Below are 24,495 nucleotides of genomic sequence, written 5' to 3' on the forward strand. Positions count from 1 at the left end.
TATGACAAAGTTTGTTGGTAATGACCCAGATACTCCCCTCTAGTACTCTCTCTACCAGGTGTAAAACTGCTCAGGGCACATTCTGGCATCTCTTGTGGGACTGTCGGACCCAGGGGCGGATTGGGATTGAAATCTTGCCCGGGAAGGGGGGACGCTACAGCCCGGGGGGAGACACACACTACTCACACACTACAAATATTCTGGCCTCAAGTTACGACTGCTTTAGTAGCTACTGGAATACCTTTATTATTGATCACTCCCAAACTATGGCCCTTATTCAGGTCCGTTCACAGCGGCCGTTCGTTCGCACGGGGACTGATGTTGTGTTATTGCGCATGCGCATTTCTTTGCACGTGCATATGCAGAGTGCGTGCACCCACTGCGAATACTAGGATACGCTGGGCGTGGGCGGCACCATTAGCATATGTGAACGCTGGGCCTTCTCATGCTGAGGCCGTGACGTTGGCAGACAGCTGACATCACCAGATGTCAGCTGCCCAGCCCACTTCCTTCTGAACGCGCACGCATATGTAAGGGTGCCTCAGAGCATCATTTCATGGTCGACCATCGAATGATGTGGGTGTTTCCCCGCACAGTGTGAAGGAACACACCTTGCGAAAGGTGGGCAGGCATACCACAATTCGCAAGGCAGGGTTAGGTTGACTCGCAAGGATGCGAATTTGCATCCGAGCGAATCAACCACAATAATCCCCTATGTATCAAGTGGGAGATACAATATGTGAGTAATATTTGCGCTTTGGCAAAAGTATGTATTGCTAGAGATACAATTGCAGCAGTATCGGCAATTCAGACAAGATGTTTATGCAGTATGTGACTATTTACTTCTGCTTATTAGTGTTATTTGTGTACTTGATAGCAAAAAACAAAAACAAAATGTGTTTGTGAACCGAACTGGCACCCTGAGGTGACAGGCAGAACACAGTACCTGGCACTCTAATATAAATTGATAATTGAGGGTTGGTAGTATATATTATTTATCCACCTGCTGCTGCTCGTGTTGTGTGGGCAAGCATTTGCTCACAAAAATAGAAAAAAACACAAAAACATTTGTAACACTTAAGCCCCGTACACACGGGGGAGATATATTGCTCAGTTTCTCCTTTTCATCAGCGACCAGAGATGGTCGCTGATGAAAGGGAATCTCTGCTGGCAGTGCCGCAGAGGTAATCAGCTGGTCGCAGGAGCAAGCTCCTGCAACCAGCGATTAGAAAGGGGCTGAAAATGGAAGCACGCACCCGGCGATTTATCGCTGGGGCGCACTCCCATCACTGGCAATATGGTCGCCAGCGACCATATTTCCAGCGATTTCAGCCCCTATCGCCCCCGTGTGTACACAGCTTAAGCGCTTCTAGGTGGATATTGATCACTGAGTAATAGTTGCTTGATCACAATGACACTGGACACATTTATTTAAAAATCAAATCTTTATATATAGCAACAAGTTAAAAATAAACATACATAAAACAAGACTAGGGGTGACATTCTATGGGATGAGAGTTGTGTTTTTTTGGCGAAATTTGCGCAAAAAACGGCTGAAATCCAGTTTTTGCATATTTAATGAGATGTGAAAAATGGCAAAAATCGCAGATTTTGCCGCGAAAACGCACTTTTATAAAGTGCGATTTTAACTCGCGCCGGAACTCGCATCCAGATGTTTTCCCATTGAAAAGTATACAATGCGCATATTTAATGAGATGCGAATTTGGAAAACGTGTCTTAAATTCGCCAAAAAATCAGACCAGGTTCTGATATGCGAGTTGGCCAGAACCCTGCACAGATCATTGAGATCTGTGCAGGGTTCTGTGGTAAAAAATGTGTTTTTTTTTTTCTTAAAAAAAATTGCGTGGGGTCCCCCCTCCTGAGCATAACCAGCCCCGGGCTCATTGAGACGGACCTGGTTCCAAAAATACGGGGGACAAAAAATCTGGGAGTCCCCCGTATTTTGAAACCAGCACCGGGCTCCAACAGCCGGCAGTGTCATGCCACAGCCGGGGGACACTTTTTACATAAGGTCCCCCCGGCCGTACCATGAGCACCGTGGCTGGTCAGCCTTGGACGGGGTACCTGGAGGAGTGGGGACCCCCCCAATAAAGGGTCCAGGGCTGAAGCCCGGGGCTGTCACCGGCGTCCCTGGCCAGTGGACGCCGGCCTGATGGTGTAAAATCTTTCAATCCTAACATTGCTTTATACAGGAGAACTACAAGTCCCAGTAGTAGTAGTAGTATGTTTATTTATAAGGCGCCGCAAAGTGTCCGCAGCGCCGTACATAGCAAACAAAAAACAAATTACAAGGTAACGTACAGGGTGTGTTGAAAAATACAGCATAAATAGGGGTATAGCTGGTAGAACTAAAATCAGCATCAGTTCAGAAGTAGGTGTCAAAATTGTCGAGGAGACTGAAGATGAAGTAGAGGAAGTGAAGAACGGGACAGGAGCACAGGTGAGGTAAAGAGGTAGGGTGAGTACGTGAGGAAGGAGGACCCTACTCATAAGAGTTAACATACTAAAAATAGGTGGGTGGACGAACGAAAAACAATAGGATAAGTAGGAACGGAGGGGAACGGAGGCAGGATAGGAGGATCAAAAGAGGTTAGGAGGAGGGATAGGCTAGTCGAAAAAAGTGGGTTTTGAGGGAGCGCTTGAAAGAGGTAAGGGAATCAGAAAGCCTGATGGGTGGCGGGAGGTTGTTCCAGTGCAGGGGGGCAGCGCGAGAGAAGTCTTGGACACGGGAGTGGGAGGAGGTGATTAGGTGAGAGGTCAGTCGGCGGTCAGCGATGGAGCGAAGAGGACGGGAGGGAGTGTGGATAGAGATCAGTGAAGAGAGGTAAGGAGGAGAGAGCCTTGTAGGTGGTGGTGAGGAGTTTAAAGAGAACTCGGAAAGGAATGGGGAGCCAGTGAAGAGATAGTCAGAGGGGAGAGGCGGAGGTAGAGCGGTGGGAGAGGAAGATAAGCCTAGCAGCAGCGTTAAGAATGGATTGGAGAGGTGCGAGGCGGGTGAGAGGTAGCCCAGAGAGAAGGATGTTGCAGTAGTCAAGGCGGGAGATGACAAGAGAGTGAATGAGAATTTTGGTCGCGTCAGTGGAGAGGAATGGTCTGATGCATGAGATGACAGACCTCCCCCACAGGCTTGGAGAACCCCAAGTCCCAGCATGCGGGGCATTAACGGGCCCGCTGGGACTTGTAGTCCACCTGTAAAAAGAATGTTAAAATAAAACACACACACAGAAAAGTAAAACTTTATTACATACACACACACCTCACTTTTACAACCACATACTCACCGATCCAGGATCCATATGGGTTAAATTTCCCAATAGGATTAGTATCCACATTATCAGTTTGAATAGAGTCTCTCACTTACAATAGTTCCATTTGAGTGATGAAACACGAGTGTTAGAGCTTACCCCGTATATAATTCAGGAATTATAATTCAGGAATTATGGCCATTTGGGTTTTTATTTCTATATAAATGTTTTATTGGAATTATTTTGTGTAGCATATACAAATGTTTAGAATGTACTAATCTTTTATTATACATACAGTATAAAAAAAAAAATCACAAACATAGTGGTGCGTCCAGTGCTCATTTTGTCCAGTGGTATACACCTTGATTGTTCTATCTAGCAGAGCATGGTGTTTTTAAACAAAGCCATTGTTATCTCTATCCCCTGTGAGTTCCAGCTAACTCATTTAAAACACCTGCAGCAGCAGTGGCCCTAATTATCATCTCAAATCCAATCATTAGACATTTATACAATAGTGTAGTTTGTGTGAGGTTTTCCCACACACTACACATCCCCCTTCATAGCCTATATTTAAAAACAAAAACAGCAGCGGTATTTAAATAGTTTAAGTAAAATATGCACAAATTGTAATTCTTTGCAATTTTAATTGATTGACTAAAAAAAGATATTTTCTAAATATATTCCCCTATTGCTTTCATTTGTTCCTATATCAATGAAACTTCCCCCTTCTGCGCCCTATGAATTGGGACAATTGTGAGGCAGCCACGTTTAAAAAACATGGTCTGGCTGTAATCACTGGAGGTGATCATTCCAATTTACACCTGCACGCTCTATACTTGCCATAAAATGATAACCTTTTTTAGCTTTGGGCCAACTGCTTTTCCATTGACGTAAAATAAATCAAATGGGAAAAAAAAAACTATAAAAAGAAGCTTTATCTAATAAGTACGCCAAATAAAAACCCTGTAAATCCATATGGTTAACGTACTGAGCAAAACTCATTCAGTACAGTACAGCAGGAGATTTAATAAACACCAATCAGGGACTCTTATTAAAATACAGTAAATATAATGTTCACATTGTCAGATTATAAAAAGTAAAAAAAAAAAAAAAAGAAAAAAAAGGGCAAATTGTGACAGAAAGAGTTACGAGATGTCTAAACAAGGCATTAAAGGAAATGACTACTAAATGTATATTTAAACAGTCTCTTTATTCCTCTGAGAAACACTTTATAAACGAATTACAGCTGTAAAATCCCTCTCCCTGAACCTTCATGGCCTACATCACAAAACTTACCTGGATAGACTAAAAGATCTTAACATGTATAGTTTGGAGCAGAGAAGGGAAAGGGGGGACATGATAGAAATCTTCAAATATATCAAGGGTTTTAACATAGTACAGGTGGGAAATTTTCTTCAAAGGAAAACAAGTAATAAAACACGAGGACATGCACTGAAACTGGAGGGACGTAGGTTCAGGGGAAATGTTAGAAAAAATTACTTCACAGAAAGGGTAGTGGATAAGTGGAATAGCCTCCCATCAGAGGTGGTAGAGGCTAAGACAGTAGAACAATTTAAACATGCTTGGGATAGGCATATGAATATCCTTACAAAGAAATAAGGATTAAAAAGGGTTGAGTTTACCTGAAGGGTAAAAAAGGGGCAGACTAGATGGGCCAAATGGTTCTTATCTGCCGTCAAATTCTATGTTTCTATGTTTCTATGTTTCTTTATAAATACAGATTATTTGCACCTTTACGCAGTAGGGCAGACATACGGAAATTGACTTATATGGACATGTTTTTGGAGGCTGCTTTTGATGCACGACCACTAGAGGGCGGATCGCTGCTTTTACTTCCTGCAACACATAACCATGCATAGAACATAAACCTTCTAATGTAACGACTGCAGTTGTGTACAGTAGTTATGCTGGAGACCAGCCTTACAGTGTTCAACCTCATTACCATAATAGTAATGGATGCAAATGGGGCTTAATGTCTGTGATGTGTGACTGGCATAAACCAATGCATGCAATACAGATGCTGAGAGCAAATGGTCCGATGCAACTATATCAATTGAAAATGACCCCGATCCTATTAATTCCGAAGGAGTTTTTAGGCGCTTTTTAGGCCGTAAAGTGCAACCGGTGCCGCGATGAGTCGTGGATAATTCCTTATTGTCTCAGTGTGAAGATGTCATCCATAGCCCTGACTGCTGTGTCAATGGTCCTAATGAAATTTAGCAGATGGTGCCCAAGTCACGTAGAGCACGAAGGGTTAAAGCATCCAATGGGTGTAAGAGAACTACAGTCACATGCTGCCCTCATTTCTGCACTCAACATTCTACTGATAGTTACAGATGTAGCCGCGCTCATCGCTGCCACGAAAAGCGCGACTCCCGCGGAGATTGGCATGTTTCATTCTCGGGGCTCACACAAACGCATTGAGCGGTGATATGGCAGAATGGCGATTCCACCCCACCGGTGCAAATTTGGCGCGCCAAACAAACAGGAGTGTCCGGATCTCCGCAATGATGAGCGCGGCTACATCTGTATATATACCTTTACGTTGTATGCATAAATGTATTTTATTGTGTATTTCATGCTAATACAACTTTATACAAGGTATGAGCCATTTAGTAGCTGTAATAACAAGTCCCCGGTGTCTGGTCCAGCTGCGACACAAACCATTTACATTCATAATCGTTAGAATAGATAAGGAGAGAAGCCATCAGCGTAGACCCCGGGAATGTCACATGAATGTCATACATATGAATGTATGTGGGGAATGGATGTGACCTGCTTATGAATGTGGTTTCTGTGCCCCCGTGTCTGAATGATAATGTCTTGGAAATTGTGCATTCTACACAATGTATATGTGATTACAGGAGGCCCAGCTGGTGCGGAGGGGACAGTAATGTGTAATACATGCAATGCGATTACAGACAATAACCATCATGTCCTCAGTGTTTCCGCCACTCACCAGCCTGTGACCTGTCAGATGATGCAATCATGTCTATGGAAATGATGATCCATCATCCAGCTGACCCTGCCCAATAACTTGCTGTTCCCATACTCATCACTTAGGGGTAGATGTATGAAGCAGTGATAAGGGAGGAGAAGTGATAAAGTGCCTGGTACTATCACCGGCCAATTCTAACTGTCCATTTTTAAACCCAGCCTGTAACCTAACAGTCAGGAGCTGATTGGCCGGTGATAAAGTACCAGACACTCTATCACTTCTCCTCCCTTATCACTGCTTCATACATCTACCCCTTACTTACAGAACAGGGCTGATATAAAGTGGCAAAACCTGGTGTGCCAGGGTAACAGCGAGGGGCTCAAGTGGTGAAAGACGTCTGTAGACCCCAAGATTGATCCTAAGATGCCAAATAAAATAAAAGCCAGCAAAGTCTCCGTTACACAATTAGCCTCAAGCCATGCCAACACACTCACCACACTACAGCGCCCATTTTGCCATCTTATTGTTCATGCACACTGGACAGCTGCCTAGGGCCTCCACAAGTTGATGGGCAGGGCGGGGCCTCCGAAGCTTATTTTGCGAGGCAGATAGAGAATACTGCCCGGCTGATGTGATTGTAAATTAGGCACTAACAGGACGGCCATCATACTTTCTACATAGGACAAGTTGTGGTGTTTCATCATAATTCCAAGCAGATGCTAGCCATCGTTAATCAAGGACATTCTAAAAAATTATAGCTAAATGTTGATTGGTTGTTATGGCCATGACTTGTCCTCTCCCCCCATGTCGAAAGACAACATTTAAGATGTCATTATTTGTGCAGCTGGATAACTATTGGGCATAAGCCCCTGATGTCTGGAAGATCATGTTCCTGATCAATACTTTGTTCAAGCAAAATGTTCTTTTTAAAAGGCTACAGACCTCTTCCTCGCCTAGAAGTTCCTCTGGTGGATGTGCTCTGTCCCCTTCCACGGCCGGCTCAGCCCCTCCCTCTCCCTGACACCACCGGGCTGTCATTATCCGAATCATCGATAGTTGGGTCGGAGGTCTTTCTTTGTATTCCATCATCGTCGCCATCACTCATAATGACATCCCCGGCCTGTGATCTGTGTGCTCTGGCCCGGCTTATCGCCTGATGAGCAACACAATTAGGTGGCAATTATTTATCGGTAGACATATATCAGTAACGGATCAAAATAGGGTAAATGCGCTGATCCTTTACAGGTCGGTATTGGTAAAATACTCACATATTGTTCTTGCTTGATCACTCTGCTTTATTGTATCCTAATGGATGACATTGCTAACTCTAGAACATTGTTGCAAGCAGTGGAGTAACTATAAAAACAGCGCCCACCCGCCAGAAATATCTGCGGCACCCCCCCCCAGTAAAATAAAGCCCACCCTCCCCCAACCCTGCCTTACCCCGCTGGCACTGCTTGCCGCAACCGGGTGTGTGGCCGGGACCCGCAAATCTACTACTACGGGTGTGCAACCATCAAATGATTTTTCCTCCTTGTAGACGCATGCTAGTGCGGGGATTCGCGAGGTGGGGGGAGTGCGTTTACCTGCTCGCTAGGCAGCGAATATACGCTGCCTAGCGAGCGGGTCTGAATCAGGCCCAAAGAGCAAAGACAAGTCTAGATAAACAAGACAAGACCCAGAGGCCACTAGTAACACAACAATCATAGCTGTCTTATGCTACATATGGGGGCGATGTATTAAACCTCGGAAAACCCAAACACTAGAAGCCAATTGGGTGGTAATTTATCTCTTTCCAAAAGTTGATCCATCTCCCGTATAGTGCTCATGGCGGGAAATCCTGCTCCAATCACAGGTTATCTGACCATGGAAGGACACTGCCTTCACCGCTTTGTTCTTCATAAAAGACACACAGGTGGCCTCAGGAAAGCGGAACCCTGATGTTTGGGCCCCTGATAAAAGCAGACGAGTGCCGCTAATCTAAATTGCATTCATTCAACGTCTCTGAAATGCAGACACTAATACTAGGAAACCCCACTGCTCACATGTTGCTCCAACAGGAACCTGTAGCCCTAACTGTGAGGGAACATGGACCAGGCCGAGCTGCCATTTAGTTACAGCTGGGATGAAACCGAATATAACTTTTATTTATCGGACGCGCACAGTATTCCATTATGTACAAAATGTGTCTTCAGAATGATCAGAGGGTAAAATATCGAAACGGCACCTTATTATATTTACCACAACACCCGTGGCATCACTTAACTTTAAATGCGTTTCCATGGAGACACGAACCTTTTCATCCTCCTCATTTGTGTTCTCCCTTCATGTCTGTCTAAGCACTCGAACCTTGAAGGAACCATATTAAAATATATTGATGTTAACAAACATAAGTGTTGAATATCAATGCAACTATTCATATGCCTTTATAGTTATGGTGAGGGGGCCATCCTGCAGGGCTCCTCACAGCCAGAGACATGGCACCAGTGTATCTGTGTGATAAATGTCAAGGTATGAGATGATTTATCTAGTACAAGGTATAAAATGAGAGCTAGAATCTGATTGGCTGATATGAGCAACTGGTAAATCCCCCCCCCCCCAGAACACAGTATATAATATAATGTGAGTTCCCACGTCTTCGTCAATCTTTTCCTCTTCAGCATCAATGTTCTGTTCTTTCAAAAAACGCTGCGTCTTCTCCAGCTGGAACTTCACCAGTTCCTCTATGGCGTCTCTTTCTTCTTTGTCCACAAACTCCTGTACTGCCTCCCCCATCCCTCGCTCGGTAAGAAGGGACAGCTGGACATTCTGATAGGAAAAAGTTTATCGTGGACTAAATTAATCTCATGGGGTTTTATTGTGTAACATGAATATGCAGTAAATATACAGTACCTCTACATTTTCCTTACAATATTCTTTAAACTGAAAGCAAAAACAGTGGCGGTGTGAAAACTAAAGATGGGTACACACTTGTCTAATTCTCGGGGAGATCTTACTTCCGGTTTGAACGGCATTGGACAAGTGTTTACTTTCCGCTGACCGTCCCGTTCCCCCGGATCCTGGACACATGTCGGGTCTCCTGTTTTTAAAACATGCTTAAAAACTAGGAGACTTGACTGCCGACCAATTACCCAGAAGTAGGCTGCTGAACCTGGAGCTGGCAACCAATCTCCTGTCCCGCAGCTCTGTCCAGAGGAATCCTGGCACTACTCGCTTTTGCACCGGGACACTACGCCTGGAGGCTGTGTGTATTAATGCAGATTTTGTCAGGAAGCCACAATTAGAATCGTTGCAATTTCCCTTTTAAAAATGGCACCACAAGCAGTCACTGTCATTCCAGCAGTGAAGGAGAAGCTACCAAGAGCTCCTGTAGACCGAAGATGCCAGAAGCCCTGGAAATGCAGCGGCCTTGCAGACGCGAAAACAGGTGCCGCAACCCAGGTGAGGATAGAACACATTGCAAGTCTGTTGGAGGCAGTGGCAAGGCTTGTAGGCCGCCAACCCCCAGGTGAAGGTGCTTACCAATAAATTATTTTAATATTCAGTGTTGTGTCATTATTTCCATATTTTCTTTACAGGCCCTTGATATCCTGTGATACTGGCACTTGCGGTTCTCCAAGTCCTAGTAGGACAAGGCTGTCCAGGTGGGACCTGTTATCCACCTAATAATGTACCAAGAACCCCTAACCCACCTACACAAGGGGTGTTGCTCAGGAAGGGGGACCCCATCTTCTTTATTAAATAATTTTTGGGTCTGGTTAACGTGATGGCAGGGGGAACCCACACTGAGTGTCCTCTTGGCTGGGTCAGATTGGTGCTGTTTTTATGGAAAATGGAGGTAACCCCACGCTGTTTTTTAACACTAAATATTCATGTTCAAATCAGGCTCAGGGGCTCAGGGCTGGTTATTGACTTTTTCAGGAGATTCCAGTACTTTTTTTTTACAGGCAAAAAATCATTCACATAATTAATAATATTCTCAACCTTCCCCGTCACCATTGTTATCAGGACTGCCATCAGAAACTGTGGGGCCCAGGACTGACAGAATAGACAGACCCCCTCCTCAACTGAGACGTTGGCCCCCCGCTCACCACATTCTGACGATACTAAAATTATGCCCCTAAAAAGCAAAGCGTGAAATGAAAGTTTGGAAATATATAATTTTAAGTAGAAATTATGAAACAAATATATAATAAAAAAGTATATTTAAAAAGCGCATACGATGCCCCCACCTTAAGGGTGTGGCAAAGACACCAATGACTTGGCATGCAGGACTGGGACTCTGAGGTGGGATCATCACTGCAAGCTGTGGGTTATGTGTCCAGCTTCTTCTGCTGTGCTCTGTACCCCATATGGTCATGGTGATGCTTCATCTGCTGTGCTCTGTACCCCATGTGGTCATGGTCATGCTTCATCTGCTGTGCTCAGTACCATAGGCGAATCTAGAATTATGGTAATGGGTGGTCCCAGATCCAGACATAACAGTAGGGGGACCTTTGTGCGGCGTAGCCGTGCAGCAAAAGGGGGCGTGGCCTCATGGGAAGGAGGCGTGGCATCACAAAAAAGGGTGTGGTATTACACTTTAGACCAGACCCATTACACATTTTAGCAAACTCCATAATACCCATTACACATAAAGCCACACGCCGTAATGCCAATTACACATAAGGCCACACACCATAATGCCCATTACACATTGTGCCACACATCATGATGCCCATTACATACTATATAACAAACCCTAATGCCCATTACATATTTGCCACATAAGTGCTGCTTACCTATGTGCTCATTGCTAGTGGGTTCTTGCTTGATGGCACCATAGTACCCATTACACATGATGCTGCACACCATAATACCCATTACACATGATGTCGCACACCATAGTACCCATTACACATGATGCTGCACACCATAGTACCCATTACACATGATGCCGCGCACCATAGTACCCATTACACATGATGCTGCACACATAATGCCCCTTACACATGATGCTGCACACCGTAATGCCCCTTACACATTAAGCCACACATTATGCGTAATGGCCCCACATACCGCCACTTGTAGCGTCCCTTAAGCAATGCCCCCAAAAGTGCCACTTACTGTAAATTTTTATATGAGCCTTCACTTCTGTTGCAGGGAGAGATGTAAAGCGGTGCAGCTGTTTCTATGGGGAGAGGAGCAGAGCGCAGCGCAGAGCACGCTCCCACTCCCCTCCTGGTGTCCCCTCTAGCCGAGGGGACATTTGAAATATTGTGCGCACTGTTGTTGTGCGTGACGTCAGGGGGGGCGGGCTGAGGTGAAAGCGGGGAGAAGAATTGGAGTGGAAGCTGCAGGGGTGACAGTCATTGACAGCTGGACAGAGAGCAGGGGGCTGCCTGGCTGTATTCAGAGCACTGCAGGTCACCGCTGTTTGAAATAATACCCCTTTCACAACAGAAAATGTAGGGATTTACCTGGAAATATGGTCCCAGGATGATACAGGGACATTCCCAGGCTGACCCCTTATATACCAGCCTAGTCCCTGCATTTTCTGGTGTGAGGGGGAGAGACAACCACTCCCCTCTCCCTACCCCCCTTTAACCAACCAGCTATATCTTTGGAACCAACTGACCCATTTACATGAGACCAGTATCATATTGAAGAACTTTTGAGTTGGCTTCGAATGATTTTGGTCCCGTGAAACTGGGCTGTTGGGTTCTAGAGAAATCTGCCCTCAAAGAACATAAACAATCATGAAATTACATTTAAGAAATGAAAAAAAAAAACAGTTTAACCTCAATATCCCTGGAACCAATTAACCCATATGGATCCAGCCTGGTATCAGATTGAAGGCCCAGCGATTTGGGTTCGACTGAGAGCAACCTCAAGCTTCAGTGATGCCGAAGGGGGAATTGGTAGCCGTTGAACTGGGTGGGGGTCGGAATTAGCGGGTCCCATGTTATCCTATTGGGAAAACGTTCCAGGTTTGCCTGGCAGTATTTCCGGTTCCCAGGGTGCTAGAGACACGGGGCTGGGCTCGTTTGAAAGCCCCATTCCTCAGCTACAAAATGGGCTAATGGGTGGTCCGGTGCACCCCCGGACCACCCCCTAGATTCGCCTATGCTCAGTACCCCATATGGTCATGTTCATGCTTCTTCTGCTGTGGTCTGTACCCCATATGGTCATGTTCATGGTTCTTCTGCTGTGCTCTGCACCCCATATAGTCATGGTCATGGTTCTTCTGCTGTGCTCTGTACCCCATATGGTCATGGCCATCATTCTTCTACTGTGCTCTGTAACCCATATGATCATGTTCATGCTTCTTCTGCTGTGCTCTGTACCCCATATGGTCATGTTCATGGTTCTTCTGCTGTGCTCTGTACCCCATATGGTCAGGCTTCTTCTGCTGTGCTCTGTACCCCATATGGTCATGGTCATGCTTCTTCTGCTGTGCTCTGTACCCCATATGGTCATGGTCATGCTGCTTCTGCTGTGCTCTGTACCCCATATGGTCATGTTCATGCTTCTTCTGCTGTGCTCTGTACCCCACATGGTCATGCTTCTGCTGTGCTCTGTACACCATATGGTCATGGTCATGCTTCTTCTGCTGTGCTCTGTACCCCATGTGGACATGTTCATGCTCCTTCGGCTGTGCTCTGTACCCCATGTGGTCATGCTTCTTCTGCTGTGCTCTGTACCCCATGTGGTCATGGTCATGCTTCTTCTGCTGTGCTCTGTACCCCTTATGGTCATGGTCAGGCTTCGTCTGCTGTGCTCTGTACCCCATATGGTCATGCTTCTTCTGCTGTGCTCTGTACCCCATATGGTCATGGTCATGCTTCTTCTGCTGTGCTCTGTATCCCATGTGGTCATGGTCATGCTTCTTCTGCTGTGCTCTGTACCCCATATAATCATGGTCATGCTGCTTCTGCTGTGCTCTGTACCCCATATGGTCATGGCCATCATTCTTCTACTGTGCTCTGTAACCCATATGGTCATGGCCATGCTTCTTCTGCTGTGCTCTGTACCCCATATGGTCATGGTCAGGCTTCGTCTGCTGTGCTCTGTACCCCATATGGTCATGCTTCTTCTGCTGTGCTCTGTACCCCATATGGTCATGGCCATCATTCTTCTGCTGTGCTCTGTACCCCATATGGTCATGTGCAAGCGTTTATGTTGTGTACTGTACCCAATCAAAGCACGTGCAAGCTTCTTATGTCTCGATTTGTACACCATCTGAACATGATTAGGCATCACTGTACCTCAAGTGAACATGCTGAAATGTCTTATCTCTCTTACGTGCACTGAGCAGGCCCATGAATAGCCTAGGTATTGCCTACCAGCATATTACATAAAAGTGAGCAATACTGGGACCTAAAAATTACAAGGTGCATGTACTGTTGGGTCTCAATTAGGACCGTGTCCACAATTTCCCAAATTTCAGAATACAGACACTGAGCGGTTTATTTACCAAGCAAGCCTCAGCTTCCCAGTTTAAGCAGACATGGAAAAGGCCGGTGGTTTTAATAGCAAAAAGAAGTGTGGTCACATGCATTGTCCTTATACATTTCAGGCTTAAACACACTGGGAAGTCAATTAGCCGCAGGGTTTACTTTTTCTGTCATGTTTGTACAACAGCTACATAGCAGGTGATAGTATGACAATGTTTACACCACAGAAATTACCAGCCACAAATCAGTGGCAATACTTACATAAAGCCATCACACTCAATACCATAGAGTCAGCAGTTATTATTATCCTAGCTGGGTTCCTGGCTGTTATATACCACTGATGAATGAAATGTTTCCTCACCTGCAGAGACTGGGTAACACTGTATGGGAATAACACTGAATAACATTAGCTATTATGATGCGCTCACATAAAATTAGTTTACTGTAAACAAAGGACTATAAGCAGGTGCAGATAATTAGTGAGCGTCAACTTCATGGTCATTATTCCCCGAGCTGCTTATGCCTGTAGGAATCTGGGCAAGCGTTCCGAATACCATAGTCACCTGCTACTTTTCTAACCAACAAAAGGCTGGGTTGCTTTTAATGTACTTGTGTTTTTTAATTGCAGGTAATACTGGTACACATCATCCCGCTGGCAAAATTGTACAAATTAGACGTTACACTCAGAGAAGTGTTTGATTGAGAGTTAAACCAAAGAAGATGGTTCCTTTGTGGCTCACTAATGGAATTCGGGCACTTTTCCGCCGATTCCGATTAACTATTTTATTACATGCTACAAATACTACAAAACACACTATACTCACCTATTGGGTACACCGATGGCCTGTCCCTTGTCCTGTAGACTCTGTGTGGGTACCTGTGGAAGGAAATTATACTTACCGACTCCTCTGGTAAAGATCACATCCTTTTGGTTCCATGTAGGCATCCACAGCAGGAAAAAAAAAACAAGCAATGCGTAACCTTTAACGATCAGAAGATGAGAATGTTCACACCCTCTGCTCCTCCCCCGAACCGGGGGTTACTCACAACCCCCAGCCAATCAGGAGTGTCCTCTGCAAAAATGCTGTTCCTGACTGGCTGGGGGGCATGACTAACACCCCCCCCCCCCCGGTTTGGGGGAGGAGCTGAGAATGTAGACAAACATCTCTGCTCCTGTTCCGCCGATGACTGCAGCCTAAGAAGTGGATCGATCTTCACCAAAGTCCTCCGTGAGTATAATTTAGTTCAACAGGTAATCATATTTGGATTCTAGATGGAGAAGAGGACAGGCCCTCTTTGGAATTCATAGGTATGTATGGGTGATCCACTGAAGTATGAAATAAAGTTTTTTTATTCTGGGATGTGTGTGTTTTATTTCAGTAGTTGTCATGTGGTTCTCCAGGTCCCTGCATGCAGTGCAGGCTTGCTGGGACTTGAAGTCACACAACATTTCCCAATAGTTTCTATATATTGTTACCACTTTAACCTTAGCCGGTGCCCACTGCCCTGGGGCACCAGGGACAGCCCTGGGCAGGGTTAATTCTGGAGGGGGGGGGGGAGACACCTTTATTTGGGGGGTACTTGGGGGACCTCTATTCATTTTGTCCCCTGTATTTTGGGAACCAGGACCGGCCCTTGAGCCTGGTGCTTGTTTTAGAAATGAAGGGGATCCTCTATGTTTACTGTCCCCTGAATGTCTAAAACCAGGACCAGTTCAATGAGCCCAGGGCTTGTTATGCTTGGTGGGAGGGGGGGCCACGCCATTTTATTTTTTAGCTAAATATCGTACACTTCCATGTCTTAAAAATCACACATTATCATTACTAAGCCTGCACATGTCTAACAAATCGCACATTTTCGTTACTAAAAATCGCACTAAATCGCATGCGAATTTCGGCTTTGTCTAAAAAAACGCACCCTATTACATCTGAGAATTTTGGCCTAAAATCACAAATGTGACATGTGGGATTTGGTGCGCACCCTATGGATTCGGTATGAAATCCCGACTGTCAAAATCCCGAGAGGGTCAAAATCCAGAATGGGTCAAAATACCGACAACGATAAAATCCCGACATGGACAAAATCCCGACATGGACAAAATCCCGACATTTAAAATCCCGACAGGTCATAATCCCGACATTTAAAATCCCGACAGGGTCAAAATCCCGACATATAGAATGTACAGGTGAAACAGTCTACATGACTTTCGGTCGACAGGTGCGAGGTCGCCATGGGTTTTTTCACTGTTTTTTTACCCGAATGTCGACACAGTCGACATGGACACAGTTGCAAGTGAACCGCAGCCCCTCGCATCGCTTGCTTTGCTCGCAATGCTTCGGGCACGGTGCCTCGCTGTGCTCGGCACACTATTTTATTCTGGTAGGGCACGAAATACCGTTTGTGTAGACTGTTTCACCTGTACTGTACATTCTATATGTCGGGATTTTGACCCTGCTGGGATTTTAAATGTTGGGATTTTGACCATGTCGGGATTTTAAATGTTGGAATTTTGTCCATGTCGGGATTTTGACCCTGTCGGGATTTTGACTGCATCCCCACCCTATTACACCTCACCCATAATCTGTGTTTTATAAATTAATCTTATCTGTAACCATTCCTGTTACACTCAATAATTATCATTTTTAAACCACAATGTATAATACATATTTTTCCTGTTTACCTTTTCTGCTTCACCAGATCCTCCACTCTCAGCGTGGCCATCTCGGAGCTTGGCTTGCTGTCAAATTTTCCAAAATGAATCGCCACGTTGTCTAGAAACAAATCAGTGAGAGTCACTGTGTGAATGCAAAGCAGTTATTACATACGGAAATCACAGGAAGCTATAGGTGACCTTGGAAGTGACACTGTATCTACATCTGCAGCAGGTATCACAGAGACAGAGTGTGGGCTTGCTGAGCCAATGTCACACTGCGACATAACACACATCACACCCGGCCTCGTTACTGATGGACACTGTGCTTCCCTCCCAACTAAACCCCATCTATTACACTCTAATCCAGGAACATGAAATATTACTGTACATATAGGGGGAAATTTACTAAAGGAAATTTGTAAAAAATAGGTGTATTTGTATTTAGAAATACACTTATTTTTGACATTTTCTATCCCGAAAATACGGCAATTCATATTCGTATTGATAGCACATCAATACGAATACGAATTGCTATATTTTCGGGATAGTAAATGTCAAAAATAAGTGTATTTCTGGATACAAATACACCTATTTTTTACAAATTTCCTTTAGTAAATTTCCCCCATAATGTAAGTGTTTCTACTAAAGAGCAAGAAAAGCATTAGAGACATTACACATACAGAGTATACAGTATATTGCATGGTATAATGACAGAAAACTAAGGGACATGATTGGACACATGACCGCTGTTACCCAATAGAAGCTTGTTGGTACTTTTTCCCATTTCCTCGGATGAGCACAGCGCATGACATCGCTGACAGCAGCGCATCCTCACCTCACGGACATCACCGGCTGCCTGCATCTTATTCCTACACCAGCTGCCTGCATATTATTCCTACACCGGCTGCCTGCATCTTATTCCTACACCGGCTGCCTGCATCTTATTCCTACACCGGCTGCTTGCATATTATTCCTACACTCGCTGCCTGCATCTTACTCCTACACCGGCTGCCTGCATCTTATTCCTACACCGGCTGCCTGCATCTTATTCCTACACGACTGACTGCATCTTATTCCTACACCGGCTGACTGCATCTTATTCCTACCCTGGCTGCCTGCATCTTATTCCTACACCGGCTGCCTGCATCTTATGCTTACGCTGCCTGCATCTTATTCCTACACCAGCTGCCTGCATCTTATTCCTACACGACTGACTGCATCTTATTCCTACACCGGCTGACTGCATCTTATTCCTACCCTGGCTGCCTGCATCTTATTCCTACACCGGCTGCCTGCATCTTATGCTTACGCTGCCTGCATCTTATTCCTACACCAGCTGCCTGCATCTTATTCCTACATCGGCTGCCTGCATCTTATTCCTATACTCGCTGCCTGCATCTTACTCCTACACCGGTTGTCTGCATCTTATTCCTACATTCGCTGCCTGCATCTTATTCCTACATAGGCTGCCTGCATCTTATTCCTATACTCGCTGCCTGCATCTTATTCCTACACCGGCTGCCTGCATTTTACTCCTACATCGGCTGCCTGCATCTTATTCCTACACCGGTTGCCTGCATCTTATTCCTACACCGTCTGCCTGCATCTTACTCCTACATCGGCTGCCTGCATCTTATTCATACACTGGCTGCCTGCATCTTATTCCTACAGCGGCTGCCTGTATCTTACTCCTACATCGGCTGCCTGCATCTTATTCCGACACCGGTTGCCTGTATCTTATTCCGACACCGGCTGCCTGCATCTTATTCCAACACCGGCTGCCTGCATCTTATTCCGACACCGGCTGCCTGCATCTTATTCCTACACCGGCTGCCTGCATCTTATTCCGACAACGGCTGCCTGCATCTTATTCCTACACCGGCTGCCTGCATCTTATTCCTACACCGGCTGCCTGCATCTTATTCCGACACCGGCTGCCTGCATCTTATTCCTTCACCGGCTGCCTGCAACTTATTCCGACAACGGCTGCCTGCATCTTATTCCTACACCCGCTGCCTGCATCTTATTCCTACACCGGCTGCCTGCATCTTACTCCTACATCGGCTGCCTGCATCTTATTCCTACATCGGCTGCCTGCATCTTATTCCTACACCGGTTGCCTGCATCTTATTCCGACACCGGCTGCCTGCATCTTATTCCGACACCGGCTGCCTCCATCCTTTTCCTACACCGGCTGCCTGCATCTTACTCCTACACCGGCTGCCTGCATCTTATTCCTACACCGGCTGCCTGCATCTTATTCCTACACTGGCTGCCTGCATCTTATTCCGACACCGGCTGCCTGCATCTTATTCCTACACCGGCTGCCTGCATCTTACTCCTACACCGGCTGCCTGCATCTTACTCCTACACAGGCTGCCTGCATCTTACTCCTACACCGGCTGCCTGCATCTTATTCCTACACTCGCTGCCTGCAGTTTTACCCGAAAATTTTGTTTTTCTCTGTGAAAGACGGGGCAGGCTGGGACCTGGAAAAACAACTTGGTCTAAGTATTGTTGGCACCATTGCTGTAAGGAGGGTACGCCTCTGCACGCTTATTGGAATTGTTCCTCTCTTCGCCAATTCTGAGTTGAGGATTTTGACTTACTGTCAGAAGTAATGAAGATGGCTGCAGAACCGCGTCTGGTTCTTGCTCTACTTAACAGGCCATATTATCCTTGCAGCTAGAGTCGCATTAGCCCAACTGTGGAAATCTCCCGTCCCTCCCAACCTCCCCAAAATGATTTCTAAAGTCCAGCACAACTTTGAAATGTTCCCTTTTGCAGAACCATCTGCTACAAAGCCTCCGCTCCTATAATAAAATGGTTTTCTTGGCCTGTCTATGTTGCTCTAGATGTCGGAGTGAGTGTTCTTATTCCTATTGTTGTCTCTGCAGCCTGAGCGTTAAGCTTCCTGATGTACAGTAATTGCAGCGAGATACCTGTTCTGGGTCTGTTAGGTTCCCTGTTCTGCCGTATTGTTTCCTGGTTCCCTGCTGTTATGTTTGTGAGTGTATGTGCCGTCATTCTTATTTCCTTTGTGTTATTTTCTGTTTCAACATTTTTCCAGCTGCTTATTCTTCGAAATATGATTTTAAATTGTTGTACATCCCCCACCCTTTTTTAAAAAAAAATCTGTATCCCTTCCCTTTGTTATATTGTTGTTCAAATGTAATTATTTTTTAAATCTTGAATAAAACTTGAAAAAAAAAAAGTTCCCTGAAAATTAGCCGTACAGGTAGATTATGCCATTCCTGAACCAAACACGTACCGTCCATAAGCCATTCTGCCCAATAACCTCCACTCTACAGAGTCCGCACCTAACACTGGGGCCGATTCAGAACACAGGGCTGCAAATTCACGGCCGCAGTGCGCATGCATGAGCCCTCCCTGCGGCCACAGTCAGTGATGGCCTGTGAACGCAGGCTGTACCCTGCCTGATTGACAGCAGGTCTGTCTGGACCAATATGCAATAGGTAGCATTAAACCCCTTGTATACTCCTATTTCCCCATGATGTGTCAGATATGATTAGGGCCCTCACACAGTCTCTTCTATATAATGTTCTGTTCCCAAGTGCTGAGCACAAAGGAATATGTTAGCATGATATAAATAACTGTTAACTCTTTGAGTGCCAGCGTTGCTGTAAGCAATCCACAAAATACCCACTAAAAACACCAGCCTCGCTCACAGCGACTGTTCTTCTAGAATAAATAAATACAAATACAGCCAAGTCAATTCGATGAAGTTTAGTTAAATATTGCACCCAAAAACAGAACAGTCGCTGTGAGCGACGCTGGAATTTTTAGCGGATATTTTGAGGATCTCTCGCAGCAACGTTGGCACTCAAAGGGTTAATATAAAGGTTTGCTTTGTCAATTTTCGCACCTATTTTGACAAATTCCCTCGGCACTCGAAGGGTAAATACGTAACATAATGAAACTTAAACGTCTGCTGGTTACACTTTACAGTAACTAAGAAGTGCCGGGGTTATGGGCAGAAGAAAGAGCAGATAAAGTTAGCGATTAGGTCAGACATTGGCACACGGCGGGGAATTCAGCACGGTAAAAATCTTGCACCCAGGGCTGGCGCCACCCCTAGGCAAATCTAGGCATTTGCCTAGGGCGCCAGCCACTGGAGGGCGGCACTTCGCCCCTCGCCTCTCGCATGGAGGCTGCCGGGGTGTCCGTGCCGGGTACCTGCGGCACTGTGTGATCTGGCGGCGGGGTCCCTGCAGTGATGCGCGCTATCCGGCAGCCAGGCGGCAGCGCGAGAAGCGCTGCTGGGTTTGAAAACATTCTGCATGCTGATTGGCTGAGATTCAGCCAATCAGCGTGCGGCGAGTTTTCAAACAAATCAGCGCTTCCCGCACCGCCGCCTGGCTGCCGGATTGCGCGCATCACTGCAGGGACCCCGCCGCCAGATCACACAGCACCGCAGGTACACCCCCCCCCGTAGGCACCGGGGCGCCCCACCCCCCCTCGCCTGGGGCGCTCCGGTGCCTTGCACCGGCCCTGCTTGCACCCAATTTTGGATTTCGCAGATACGCTCGCTCCCAATACCCAATAAAAAAATAAAAGTTGAAATTTTCAGCACTGAAAAACCCCCTGGCGTAAGTTCAAACAATGATACTCGCCCTTCCGGCGGAGAGAGAGCCCGCAGTATTGTCTTACCGGTAGGCGGTTTATATAAACATAGATTCCAGGATTAACATTTCCTTAAGCAAGCTGCATAAATGCACAGGTCTGTGTGCGAATTCCCGATATGCTAAGTGACCCTGTGCATGCTTTAAAGATGATCAGATAAAACGCTATTTCTTGGTAATGATCAGAAACATTTGCATAAGTAAGATCTATGTCACATGTACAGTGGGTAGAATACAATAAGATGCTTCAGATGACCATGGAGGATACAATGTTTGTGCTGTATTCCTGGTCTCGGAACTTCAGGTCTGCTGTAAGGAAATGCTATTAACTGGGCTTTTAGCTGTAAGTGTGTGTGTGTGTATGCGTGGGGCTGTGATCAGTATTCTAGTTCATATGTTGTTAAGGTTCCACATACACATAAAGCTATGTTATTCAATGACAACTGAATTAGCGGATGATCAATTACTGTAAAACTCCTGCCTGACTGGTGAAGTATCTGTATTGCAGGGCCTGGATTACTAGAAACTCATTATTGTGTATTTGTGTGTGTGTGTGTGTGTGTGTGTGTGTGGCAAATCAGTGTCTTGCACAGGTCTCCAATGGGTCTTAATATGGCTCTGAGGATACTCCAGAGTTGACAGATGTCAGGGGTCATGGTGGCAGAGGAGCTGTGACAAGGCTCCAGGGGGTACAGAAAGGGTGTCAGCGAGAATAAAGACAGCCATAGGGGAAATTCAATGTCAGGCACTATTTCCGACAGGGGAAAGAGCGCCCATCGCCTATTCGATACTGCCATTTCCGACAGCATTGAAGGCGGATTTTGACAAAACAGATCCGACTTTAAAACAAGTTGGATCTGTTTTGTCGGAAACGGCCATGGATTGCTGAATTCACGCCAATTTCTCGACAATCCACCGCCGTCTTCGCCAACATGCCCACTTTTCGACACTCAACAGGTGGAACATTGAATTCTGCCTCTTGTCCAGCAGAGCAAAAACAGGCCTGGACAGAACCCAAAATTGAATACCCCCATAGTCCGCACGATTGTCCATCTTGGGTCTCCCTGTCTACCTCGTTCTCTTTTCCATGTTGGATTTGTCATCTCCATCCTCCCTAAGCGAATGTGAGGTCGCTGCTCTCCTCCTGTGATGTTATTGTGCGGATTTGCCCCTCGCCCAGGCTTCATCCATCCAGAGGAACCAGACTTCAGATATTAATGTAATTAACTGAAAGCCACAACATTTCTCAGGCAGTTCTTCTCTGAAGGCCGAGATCAGTAATTATATTGTATAACAATTACAGTGCACAACTTCAGGCCTGCAAACTGCTAGTTCCAGAACCTGTAATATCATTTACTCAACATAACACTTCATTTAGAATAATGTACTGGTGGAGGCCGCGGGGAAGGTCAGATACACACAGCAATATATCCGCTTTAATGTGGTGAAACAACCAAAGGTCAGACTGACAGTGGAATGTGTAAGAGCCCCATTGACCTATTATTATATGCTACAAATCCTTGGCGCTAATCAGAGCTTTTCATTCAATCAATGTGGTGCACTCTGACTCCATAAACCTTGTCATTTGGACGGTTTATAAATGACTCTGAAGACAATAATGTAACAATATTGTACATACTGTATTAGTATAAGCCAAATAATGACAACAAAACTAATGCTACACCGATGCCCCAAACAGATCACGGGGAACAAAAATGGATTTCATAACAAAACAATGTAATATTTAATACAAATATATGAATCCCTTATCTTAATCCATGCAGCCACCTGGCTCAGTGGTTAAAGAGGCTGACATGTGTAACGACAGCACAGATGGTGTAAATGATAGCATTACTGCCTCACAGCACTGAGGTCCTGGGTTCAATTCCACCATGACCCTAACTGTGTGGAGTGTGTAAATTCTCCCTGTGCTTGCGTGGGTTTCCACCAGGCACTCCGGTTTCCTCCCACAACCCAAAAACCTTCCGATAGGTTAACTGGCTCCCAACAAAATTAACTCTAGTGTGAATGTGTGTGTATGTACATATGGCAGGGAATATAGATTGTCAGCTCCACTGGGGCAGGGACTGATGCGACTGTTCAAATATTCTCTGTACAGCGCTGCAGAATTTGTGTGCGCTTTATAAATAACTGGTAATAAATAAATAATAAATACAGTGCCAGCTCCTACACACTGACAGGAGCCAGATGCTGCATGGAATGTTACATTGCAGCACCTGGCTTCAGTCACTGAGGAGGAGCTGGCATCTTGGCCTCAAACATTGGCAGGTGACATCCCCTTTTTGACGCCACTGAGCATTTTTAAGGGGCAATCATTTAAAAGGCAAAACCAAACTGATTTTGCCTTTTAAATGATTACTATGAGAAAGCGAGGGCTGCCTAGGCATGAGGGAATATAAGAGTCTGTGCATTTGGGATGGTATGACAAAAGCTAGAAATCAGAGTTCACTTACCCATAGAGGTGCAGTGTAGTTGGAATAGCCAATCAGGTGTGGAAGGGGTGGTAGCTTAGGTAGAGGTATATAAAGGGTAGTCAGGTGATCCATCTTCCTCTTGAGTCTGGATTCCCACCCTCCCTCCCTTGTTCTAAACTACCACCTGGCCTTTCGGCCTTCACCCAAATTTGTCTCTCATTAATTTCAATCTTAATTGGCGGGAGGGCGCTCTCGATCAGCAGTCAAGTTTGAAGTACAGGAGGTCACTGTGAGGTATTGCCACCCTCTGCCAGGAATGCTGGTGAGTCCTGCCCCCGAGGGGGGACGTAGGACACTTTTAGAACTGTCCTCACCATGCACTAGGAGGGGCGGCAAGACAGTCACAGCGCAGGCTGGCTTTGAATCCAATGGGGGCGGTTCATCGCCCTGGTTACAAGTTGGGGCGTTGTAGTCGCCGCCATTGTTAACGTTTTATGACTGGCTGGTCTCCAAGCGCTCTCCAGGCCATCCCTTTTCAATAGGGTCATACCACAATAAATACCCTTGACCTTTTAATCTTATGCAGTGGTTGTCCGTGTCGTTATTTCAGGTCACGTGTCCGTGTGAGTTATTTCAGGTCACGTGTCCGTGTGATTTACTTCTAAGGGTAATCAAGGTTTAAGTTAGAAGAAAAGGTTCATCACAATAATGCATTAGACGCCTTATTTAAAACATGGGAAACACTCGTCCTGATCTAATGGATGCCTGCATGCTGCAGACCACTAAATTATTCCTAGGTTTGTGATTGGTTATCTAGCCAAAGTGAGGGTGTCCGTTTGAGTAATATATCTATATATATAACACTACAGAACTATCACCAAAGCCCAGAACAATTCCACAGTTCCAACATATATTGGATATACTACTCCAACAGAGACCATCGGCACATGGGAGACGCTGTGGGATTGGCAACCTTATACCTGGGTCCCCATGGATGCAGTTTGTTGGGTGATATACGATTTAACATTGTTTTTATGTGAGTGCAGTACTGTAATAAATTACCTTTTTAGCAAAATGATATTGCGCTATATTATTAATTATTG

General features: G+C 45.6%; 1 protein-coding gene across 1 annotated transcript in view; it reads right to left on the reverse strand.

The window, feature by feature from the left end:
* Positions 1-8,616: 8,616 nt before the first annotated feature.
* MRE11 (MRE11 double strand break repair nuclease) overlaps positions 8,617-24,495 on the reverse strand; it is a 60,449-nt gene continuing 44,570 nt past the window's right edge. The window contains exons 3-4 of the mRNA XM_083171340.1: positions 16,342-16,432; positions 8,617-9,033 (exon numbers count right to left, since the gene is read on the reverse strand). Coding sequence (XP_083027466.1) covers positions 16,402-16,432 — 31 coding nt within the window. The 3' untranslated portion in view covers positions 8,617-9,033; positions 16,342-16,401. The remainder of the gene's footprint in view (positions 9,034-16,341; positions 16,433-24,495) is intronic.

Source organism: Crinia signifera, chromosome 2 (assembly GCF_055691185.1).
Source record: "Crinia signifera chromosome 2, ASM5569118v1, whole genome shotgun sequence".
Classification (NCBI taxonomy): Eukaryota; Metazoa; Chordata; class Amphibia; order Anura; family Myobatrachidae; genus Crinia; species Crinia signifera.